The sequence below is a fragment of the Sphaeramia orbicularis genome, chromosome 2 (assembly GCF_902148855.1).
Source record: "Sphaeramia orbicularis chromosome 2, fSphaOr1.1, whole genome shotgun sequence".
In the NCBI taxonomy this organism is placed as follows: domain Eukaryota; kingdom Metazoa; phylum Chordata; class Actinopteri; order Kurtiformes; family Apogonidae; genus Sphaeramia; species Sphaeramia orbicularis.
Genome location: NC_043958.1, coordinates 8,318,903 through 8,329,349, shown reverse-complemented (window position 1 = coordinate 8,329,349; position 10,447 = coordinate 8,318,903). Strand labels below are relative to the sequence as shown.

The following is a 10,447-nucleotide window of genomic DNA, read 5'->3' as shown; positions in this document are numbered from 1 at the left end:
TTTATGCGATTGTGATGAAGGTCAAACATGCATTCATTTCACTACTACAGTTTACTACTTACTCACTGGCTCCAGACCCAGGACAAACCACTTGACTGTGCCTCTTCATCTTTGCAGTACTTCAATGTCTCCCTCTGCTGGTATAAAAAACAAACAAGAATATTATGGAAAGTCTGTCTTTTCGGCTGTTTTAATCTGGTATCCGTGAACTACATGTTCACTTTTGCTACCTGAAATATATTAATGAAACCCATTAGCTACAAATGGGCGATAATAATACAAACAAACTTTAGCTGAAAAGGACACAATTCCGTGGGCTATACAGCTACATAACAGTCTCAAATATTTTTTTGGAGTCAACATTCTGAAACTCACACCCTTTAATTCTATAATTTATTTTTTCCTGGTTAATATTACACTTAGCTTAAGCAGGCTAATGTTTACTTGCTTATAACGCGACCAAAAAGTAAAAGGAACAAAAGTTCTGCTTCTGTTTCCAGGGGAGAGATTATATTGAAACACACTGGACTTTAAGGAAGTGTTTTGTGAAAGCTCATTCAGAAAAATGTGACAATCCATCTCTTCCAAGGATACAAAGAGCAAGGTACTGCTTACATTTCATTTATATGAACATATTTAGCATACTAGTATCGATATTTAGCTCCAAATAGCGCTGGAAGATGACACAGTACATTTGGGTTTGTTTTCAAAATGAAAGCAGGGGTGGTTATTTAATTTACCTTTATTTTGTATAAACAGAATTTAAAAGACAAAACACATTTATTGCATGGAACACCGTTTATCGGTGATGGTCCGAGTTAATTTTAAACGCTGATGTCATTCAACAACAATGACTTATTTTGAAGCTGTAAAACAGGAGGTGGGATCCTGTGGTTTTCTGTCTTACGCCAAAATGTTTTTTCTAAGATCTGTGGAAAATGATGTGACAGTATTGTCTAGTATAGATGCAAGTCAAATAAGTGTTTACTGAATATCATATCCTCTGTAGACAGTTGTCCGTGTGCTGTCAGATATTTTTTTGTCATTCACAGACATGTCAGAACATGTTACAGCCTGACCTCATCTACAGGACATCCGGACAGTATTCAGCGGTGCATTTTTATTTTTTTTTTTAAGTTCCTTTATTCGTAGCCTTATTCCAAATCAAATTAAATTAATTTTTCCTCAAGCTCTACGCACAATACTTAATAATGACAAAGTGAAAAAGTTTGTTTGAAACTTTTACAAATGTATTAAAAATAAGAATCGAAAATATAACATGTACGTAAGTATTTAAGGCGTTTGCCCTGTACTTTGTTGACGCACCTTTGGCAGCGATTACAGCCTCAAGTCTCTGGCTGGGACATTTAAGGACGTTCACAGAGTCGTCCTGAAGCCTCTGCTTTGGTATCTTGACTGTGTAATGAATCTTCAGCCCCTTCCCAGGTCTAGAGCTCTGTGGAGCAGGTTATCATCAAGGATGTCTCTTTATGTCATCTTTCCTTCAACTTTGACTGGTTTCCCAGTTCCTGCTGTTAAAACCATCCCACAGCCTGATGCTGCCTCCACCATGCTTCACCGTAGGATGGTGTTGGGCAGGTGATAAGCGCTGTGTGGTTTCCTCCAGACATGACACTTGGCATTCAGGCCAAACAGTTCAAACTGTGTTTCATCAGATCAGAGAATTTTGTTTCTTGTGGTCTGAGAGTCCTTCAGGTGCCTTTTGTCAAACTGCAGGCAGACTGTCATGTACCTTTTACTGAGGAGGGGCTTCCATCTGGACACAGATCTCACATGGACAGGTGTATGTGTGTTTCCAAATCATGTCCAATTAACTGAATTTACTGCAGGGTTGACTCCAATCAAGTTGTGGAAACATCTGAAGTATGATGAGTGGAAACAGGATGAACCTGAGTTCAGTTTTGAGTGTCACAGCAAATGCTGTGAATACTTATGTACATGTTACAGTTTTGTTTTTTATTTTTAATACATTTGCAAAAGTTTAAAAAAACACTTTTTTCATTTTGTCATTATGAGGTGTGTGGAGAATTTTAAGGTAAAGAAATGAATTTAATCTGTTTTGGAATAAGGCTGTAACACAAGAAAGTCAGAAATTAAAATAAAAATGTAATCTGTGAATACTCTCCGAATGCACTGTACATGTGAAGATTAGGTTAAAAAAAAAAAAAGAACTTAAACTGCTAATTACTTTTCCATTTTAGTTTGATCCATTAATCAGAAACAGATTCAGCCTTAGTAATAAGATATTTTAAACTAAAAAAATGTGTCCATTGTGTATCTATTTAACAGACTGCTTTTCTTTTGTTTGGGGCTATGATTTTCATTGTCATTTCTTCCTTTGAGTCTTTTTAAGGTCTTCAAATGTATATTTCAAGATTTCTTAATCTGTTTCAAGAAAAAAAGTTTTGGGACTCTGGGCGGCAATACCATGATATAAAATATAGGTAAATGAAGGGATAATGTTTTGTTTTGTTTTTTTGTTTTTTTTACATTATTTAACTATTACATTACACATGTAATTATATTAGAAAAATCTATGTGATTTTAATCAGTGATAGAGAAATATATATTATTAAATTGCATTTACTATTCAAAATGTTGGTGATTATTACATTGTATTACTTCTGTATATAACAACAGAGCAGATCACCCGAATTTGAGTGGACAATACATTTCAATGTGGAAATTCAATACTTTACTTCTAAAATTTTAGCAAGTCAGTAAAATTACTCTGCAGTGTTGGATTAAATTTGTTTTTAGGCATTTTAACCTTCATTGACCAGGTTAAAACATTTAAGTAATCAAGAATGTATTAAATTGATGTTTCCCTATTTTAAAGTAAATAAAATAGTTGCAGTACTTTTGCATTATAAAATGGGTAACTACTAATCCATAACCTAATAGATTTACAAGTAACTGTCCAACACTGTTTATTGTTTTGCAGATTTTACCATGGAAGGGACTTCTAAAAGTGGTGCCTCTGGTCAACCATCTGTTGCTGCTCAAGTCCCTTTCCTTCACCTTTGCACCACATTAGAGAAAATCCAAAAGGCCAAAACTCGTCCAGAAAAATCCAGAATCCTTGGGGATTTCATTGAGTCATGGAGGAAGTTTCATTCTGCCCTCCACAAAGACACCCCCAAAACAACAGACTCCTTCTACCCAGCCATGCGTCTCATTGTTCCCTCTTTTGAACGAGAGCGGATGGCATATGGCATCAAAGAAAACATGTTAGCCAAACTGTACATAGACGTATTAGGCCTTCCAAAGAATGGCCCAGAGGCTAATAAACTGCTGAACTACAGAGCTCCAACCACATCACAAGGAGAAGCTGGAGACTTTGCCGGCATGGCATACTTTGTTTTGAAGAAACGTTGCAGTGGCCAAGGAAACCTTAGCATCAAAGAGGTCAATGACTTCCTGGACTCTGTCGCCATAAACAATGCTAGCAAGCAGAAGGATCTTGTAAGGAAGAGTCTGTTGCACCTCATCACCCAGAGCTCAGCTCTTGAGCAAAAATGGCTCATCAGGATGATTCTGAAGGACATGAAGCTAGGGATCAGCAAAGAAATTGTTCTTCAAGTGTTCCACCCGGATGCAGCTGAGCTCTACAATGTTAGCACAGACTTAAATAAGGTTTGCCAACAACTCCACAACCCCTCTGTGTCATTGAGTGAAGTCTCTATTGGACTTTTCTCTGCTTTCAAGCCTATGTTGGCAGCTGTGGCCAACATCCGTAATATTGAGAAACAGATGGGTAATAGCCCTTTTTACATTGAAACCAAACTCGATGGAGAACGCATACAACTGCACAAAGATGGGGATGTGTACAAGTACTTTAGCCGAAATGCCTTTGAATACACACAGCAGTTTGGAGGGTCACCACTGGAGGGCTCGCTGACACCTTACATCCACAATGTTTTCAAAAGCCATGTTGTGAATTGTATACTTGACGGTGAGATGATGGCATACAACCCGACCACAGAGAACTTCATGCAGAAAGGGAGCAAATTTGACATCAAGAGGCTGATGGATGACTCTGAGTTACAGACATGTTTCTGTGTGTTTGATGTGTTGTTAGTCAACGATCAGAAGCTTGGAAAGGAAACCCTGAAAAAGCGCTATGAGACTTTGCAGACTGTTTTCACCCCAGTCAAGGGAAGGATGCATTTGGTACCAAAAACTGAAGTCCGAAGCACACAGGAGGTGGTGAATGCCCTCAATGAAGCCATAGACGGCAGAGAAGAAGGAATCATGGTGAAGGATCCTTCGTCTATCTACAAACCCGACAAACGTGGGGAGGGATGGCTGAAAATCAAGCCAGAGTATGTAGATGGCTTGATGGATGAGCTCGACTTGCTGATTGTTGGCGGATACTGGGGTAAAGGCAGACGTGGTGGTATGATGTCCCATTTCTTATGCGCTGTTGCTGAAGCTCCCAAACCTGATGAGAAACCTTCAGTTTTTCACACTATCTGTCGAATTGGCTCAGGCTACACCATGAAAGAGTTATATGACCTGGGGTTAAAGCTAGCAAAGCACTGGAAAGTCTACAGGAAGAACGACCCACCAGCGTCCATCCTGTGTGGCACAGAGAAACCAGAAGTCTACATTGAACCCTGCAACTCGGTCATCCTCCAGGTCAAGGCGGCTGAAATTGTGGGGAGTGACATGTACAAAACAAACTGCACCCTACGCTTCCCCAGGATTGAGAAGATTCGCGAAGACAAGGAGTGGCACCAGTGCATGACTCTGGCTGAGCTGGACCAGTTTCGCAGCAAAGCATCTGGGAAACTGGCCTCGCGACACGTGCGTATTGATAATGATGAACCAGAGAAGAAGAAGCGCAAACAGGCGGTCAAACCGAAGAAGGTGGTTGGGGTTATCGATCACTTCAAGCCTCAGGACCTGTCTGGGGTTACCAAGGAGACAGACATGTTTGAAGATGTGGAATTCTGCATCCTGAACGGCACTGAGGATCATCCCAAGGCGGAGCTGGAGAAGGGCGTGGCCAGGTAAAAGATTCATATATGGAATGATGAGAGAACTGTAGTTAACATAGTGGAAATTAAAGGTTCAGTTGTGAAATTTAGGAGAGTTTTCATCTGAAATATTATATTACAGCTATTTTAGATTAAGTACAACAATGTAAGATATAAGCAGATAAGGGAAAGCCCTGATAACTTCTCCAGAGCTTGAGAATGGGGGTCCTGACACCAAGTAAAATAACAGATATAGATTGATTATGTTCGTCATGTCTTCCATTTTTTCTTGGGATCAGACAAGTAGAATTGAGGAAAGATTTTTTTTTTTTTTTTTTTTTTTACCTGGTGACAGTTTTGAGTGTAGGTTCAGCCTTCATCAGAGCTGCCAAACTCTTCACAGTGTGATGTGTCTGAAACAGCTGATCGAGACGGGAAACTTCAAGATTCCGGGAAATCTTGAAAATTTTATCTTGAACATTCCGAACATTTTCAATATTATCTTGAAAAGTTTCCCGACCCGATCAGCTGTTTTTAGACGTGTCACATCAGGAAGTGTTTGACAGCTCTGATGAAGGCTGAAGCAACAGCAAAACTGTCAGCAGGTTAAAGAAAAACAAACCCATTTTTCCTCAATTCTACTTGTCTGATCATAAGAAACATCTCTAACTAACATAAAATAACATTTGCTTACACTTCTAGGTTTTGAAGAAATATACACAGCCTAGCAAAAAAAAAGCACTTCATTAGGATTTAACACAGTAAATAGATAAGAGCCTTCCATTGGATTATTACTACAATGATTAACAGCAACAAGTTCTTTTCTAACCTTAACTGATGCAATGAGAGCATAAAGATTGCATACTACCAGGATTCATCAGGCTCAAATTGTGAGAGTAGTTCAGGGAGTATAACAGTCCACACCTGAACCACATTGAGAACCTTTGGAATGTGCTGGAGAAGACACAGTGGTCCAACTCCAAGATATTGGTGAAAAAGTAATGCAACTATGAACACAAAGCCAGTGACATTCATTGTGAGATTGACCAAGTTTTACATGGCATAAACATTCATAATAAATGCATCCTGTAATGAAAGCTAAAGGCGTTCTAACCAGACTGTATTCATGTATCTTCTAAAACTAACAAAAGACTGCAAAAGGACGAACCTAATCTAAACAGAAAACGTACATGTAACCCATGATAAATGTTTGATTACTAAATGATCCCAAGACATTTGTTCCATCAGTCTAAACTTGAGTTAAACTAAGACACAACAGACATATATGAAGAAAAGAAATAACAGTAAATGAAAATAACAGTACATTTTAAAAGGATTCCAGTTGGTGTAAAATAGTTTTTCTGTTTTATGGTGAGTATCATCCAGCATTAAGGCGCATCACTGTCACCTACCAGGTTGGAAAATGGAAAAGAGTTAATATGCCCTCAACCAAAAAGACAAAACAAACACTGTCTCTCTTGAGGGACTATGATATATTTGTGGCTACAGCAGGGGGTGGTAAGGGGGGTGTTCAGGTGTTTGCAGCATGTAAAATGAACCTTTAAAATCTGTATTAGAAAAAAAATCAATAAATATAGCTGGGTGTTTATTTTCTTTTAAAACATATTCACAGAAATCCTTATACTGAAAATTAACTTATTCCATGTGTTATCTCCATGTTAGATGCGGAGGTATTGTCGTTCAAAACCCCGGCCGAGACACCTACTGTGTCATTGCTGGTGTGGAGAACATGCGTGTGAAGAACCTGATTTCCTCCAACCAACATGATGTGGTTTGGGCAGCCTGGCTGCTGGAGTGCCTTGACCAAAAAGAAGTGGTCCCATGGCAACCGCGCCACATGATTCACATGTCTCCCTCCACCAGAGAGCACTTTGCCAAGGAGTACGACAGCTATGGCGACAGCTACTTCGTGGACACAGACGAGCAGCAGCTGCAGGAGGTGTTCGGCCGGATCGACTGCGCAAACGCTTCGACTGCTGTGAACGTGGGTCGGGTGGAGGAGCGTTACGGCTGGGAGGACCTTCCAACCAGCATGTTCCGGCCTTACAGGGTTTACCTGGACCGCTACGCTGACATTGGAGATCCCACAAGTGCCATACCTGCTAGCTGCCTGGATATCAGGGCACTGGAGTTTCGCTACCATGGAGGAACTGTGGAGCAGAAACTAGAGGAAGGAGTCTCACATGTCGTCATCACAGAGGAAACAAGACTTCTGGAATTACGCACTCTGAGGCGGTGTTTCAGGAAAAAGTTTAAGATTGTAACAGATTCATGGGTAATTGATTCAATTAAAGCAGGGTATGTGATGAATGACAGCGAGTACTTGGTATAAAGGTGAAGATATCCTGGATGAAATTGGCAGAGGAGGAAAAGCCTCATTGTACATGTTGTAGCATTAAATTTTAATTCCCCATTGAATTAGCTATTAATTATTAATAAGACATTTAAAAGCAGCTGATATCAGCACTGAAGGGGCGACAAGAGGTGTCATTTAAATGCTGTTTTAGAGGGATGTCAGAGATCAGCCATTCGATTCAACTTCTGGAATCACACACGCTGTGGGACTGCTTTAGGTGAGAGATGCTGATTGATTCAGTGAAAGCAGGGAATGGTATGAGTTGTAGTTGAAAAGCAAAAGGCAAAGTTCTACTGGAGACATAGGATTAAAGTTTTACAAGAGGAACAAATTTCTCAGCATTTTATTAATCCTAATGTTAAAATCTAGTTGTGAACTATTAATAGCACATTTTTAACAATGCCAAAATCAGCACTGATGGGGGGATGTATTTAAAGCTACTGCAGGGATGTCTACTGTATCAGGTATTACCGCTCAACTTTATGAGTGTTCTGTCCTGAGTAATTGCTGTTTTAAATGAGGCCTCAGAAAATAACCAAAAAGCACTGACTATTTTTTTAACTGTTGAATCACATTTTGTGTTATTTTTAGAGAAGATGATGCATTTCACATTTAATCTAAAATGACATTTGTAATTGTAACACACATGTCTTTGAATCTCAGAAAACAGCAGTAGTGTAAAACTGGAATGACAGTACAGAGTTTTTAAACACACTGTCCATTTTTGCAGGTCATTGTTTCAGTGTTTTTAAAATGCCAATTCTAATAAAGATATGGACGTGGATAAAAATATGGAGACTATTGTGCATGATTTATTTCTAAAGTTGGTAATTAAGATGAAATGAGTGAAATATGAAGTGATGGCCTTTGCTTTGGTTCCTCAGCATGCTCTCAGCTGACAGGGGGAGGCTGAGGGCCTTCAACAGGGGTAAAACCGGTTCAGTCAGGGCCCTCCAACAAAGAAGTCATCATGTTTTCCTGTCTTCAAAAATGCCACCCAAGTGCCTCGGGATTCATTCATATGTTATAACCTTCATTACCATCGCCTCTAGGGTGCAGGTAGCTGCCTGTGGTGTCTTGGGCATTGTTGCGAGTAAATGCCGCATGAATACATTGTCAAAGTGAAAGTGATGAGCTGCCTGTTCCTGGTGATATACTCAAGAACATCTGTCATTAAAATGTGATATTGTTTTCTGAAGGGTTTTAACTTTTGCATTTTTCATGGTTAAACAATTTAATTGGATTATTTTTTCACTTTTAAGACCTGTTTATGTAATACATGAAATTTATCAGGAGAAATATCTTCATTTCTGTGCCTCAGTAAGAAGTCTCCAACCCTCGCCCACTCTGGACTATTTCCAGGTGGTGGAGCATGAGGACATGACTGACAGTCTTTAATTAGAGGTCCTCAACTGCTGCTTATTCCTCTGTGCCTTTGTGCATGTGCTGCATTTTGTCACCGCTACTACTGCTGCTGCTGCTGCTGCACAACTGTTGCTTTTAAAGAATTTCGCTGCAGGTCCCCTGAAAGGAATTCACTACTGAGGGCTGATGGGAGGGGGGGCAGATCATCAGTCCTGAGGATCTAATAGCCTCTGAAAGCCAGCATTGCAGAAATACCATGTCCTAATGGGATAAATGCTCTAATTTGGCCAGCACTAGCTATTGGAGAGATGGTAGCAGTGAGCGTGCTGGACATAAGCAGCAACAAATGCTTTGGAATCAAGCCCCTAGACAACCAGCAGCAGCACGCACTCGGCTGAAATAAATGAGCTCCTGTAGAAAGCGAATATGCTCATGACTGCAGGGTGTTTGTCTGCAGCAATTAGCACATCCCACCTTCAATGAAGAAACGCAATCAAACACAACAAAAAAATCATGCTCCATTTGGCACCTAATGAGCAACTGGTCACAGAGTTCATAAATGAACCACACTTACCTGCAAAACACAACTGAAAAAAATGCCTGTATCTCATCACATCTTGTTTTCTAGAATGTTTTAAAAAGCATCCTTGACCTTTTGAACCCATAAAGATCCAAACATCCACTGGCGATCAAAACTATCTACTCATGTAAAATATTAAATAACTATTGATCCACTTATCCTATCAATACATGTAAATAATTGGTGTAAAATACAGTTTGTCATCTTTTCATGGTCATTGGATATGACCCATTTGGACCATTTGGAAGACAGAGAAAAAAATAATTTGAGAATGGCCACAAGAGTAGCATTGGGTCTTTATGGGTTAAGACAGTGGAGGAAATAAAAAATACAACTCAAATTATCTAGATGTAGGAAAACTGATATCAGGACTAAACAAACATATGCACTGTGTAACGTGGTTTGAATGCCTAAAGTTATGCAGAAAATGGTGGGAGGACTATAAATGTTTAAAACCTTAATTAATAAAATATATAGTGCAAATATGTGGGTAAATAGTAGTCACTGGGCAATGAAATCAGCACTTTATATACAGGGTGGGTGAAAAGTAACTAGGCATTAAAAATTGGTAATAAAATCCATATTTCTTTTACAAATGTTTGTGAAATAAGTGGTACATGTTCTTTATTACATGGGAAAATGAAAGTAAATCTTCATCTTCTATCTTCAACCAGTTTCCTCAAACAGCCAAGGATGGAATGAACAACCTTCTGAAGGACGTCTTCTGGGATATCATTGAGAAACTCCTGAATCCGTGAAGTAAGAAATCCCCATTAGTGTTGTATGTTTAAAAAATGTTTTTGTCTTGACTTCAGTCATACTAAAAATTCTACAAGCAACTTCTAACACCTATAGTTACTTTAGTTTTCACCCACCCTGTATATGTTGTTTTTGGGTTCACTTTCTAGCTGCTTTAATGTGTGCATATATTGAAGTTACTGCAGCAGATGTTTAAGGTTGAACTCATTTGAACTACTTTACAGTTCACTTTAATCTACTTATTTACGGCTTGAAAACTTTTCATGCGCTCAGAAAAACAAGCCCATTTTGACCTTTATTTACAGAGTTTAGCTTAAGAAGGAGAATTTTAAACATCTAATCCTTCAGTTGATGACAAACGTG

General features: G+C 39.1%; 1 protein-coding gene across 2 annotated transcripts; it reads left to right on the top strand.

Moving 5' to 3' along the window:
• Positions 1-513: 513 nt before the first annotated feature.
• On the top strand, positions 514-8,169 carry lig4 (ligase IV, DNA, ATP-dependent). 2 transcript variants are annotated; one of them, XR_003937748.1, is made up of 4 exons: positions 514-604; positions 2,966-5,036; positions 6,687-7,635; positions 7,669-8,169. XR_003937748.1 is itself a non-coding variant. In XM_030158527.1 (3 exons), exons 2-3 carry the CDS (start codon positions 2,974-2,976, stop codon positions 7,354-7,356), a joined length of 2,733 nt encoding a protein of 910 aa, XP_030014387.1. In that variant the 5' UTR covers positions 514-604; positions 2,966-2,973; the 3' UTR covers positions 7,357-8,169. The 2 variants fall into 2 exon arrangements, 1 of the variants encoding a protein (XP_030014387.1); XM_030158527.1 differs by having other exon boundaries at positions 6,687-8,169.
• The last annotated feature ends 2,278 nt before the right edge of the window (positions 8,170-10,447 follow it).

Bases quoted from the DNA above. Each gene is read 5' to 3' on its own strand.
- lig4 (XM_030158527.1), top strand. From the start codon at position 2,974: ATGGAAGGGACTTCTAAAAGTGGTGCCTCTGGTCAACCATCTGTTGCT. The intron at 5,037-6,686 runs GTAAAAGATTCA...TCTCCATGTTAG, and splicing joins CTGGAGAAGGGCGTGGCCAG to ATGCGGAGGTATTGTCGTTC.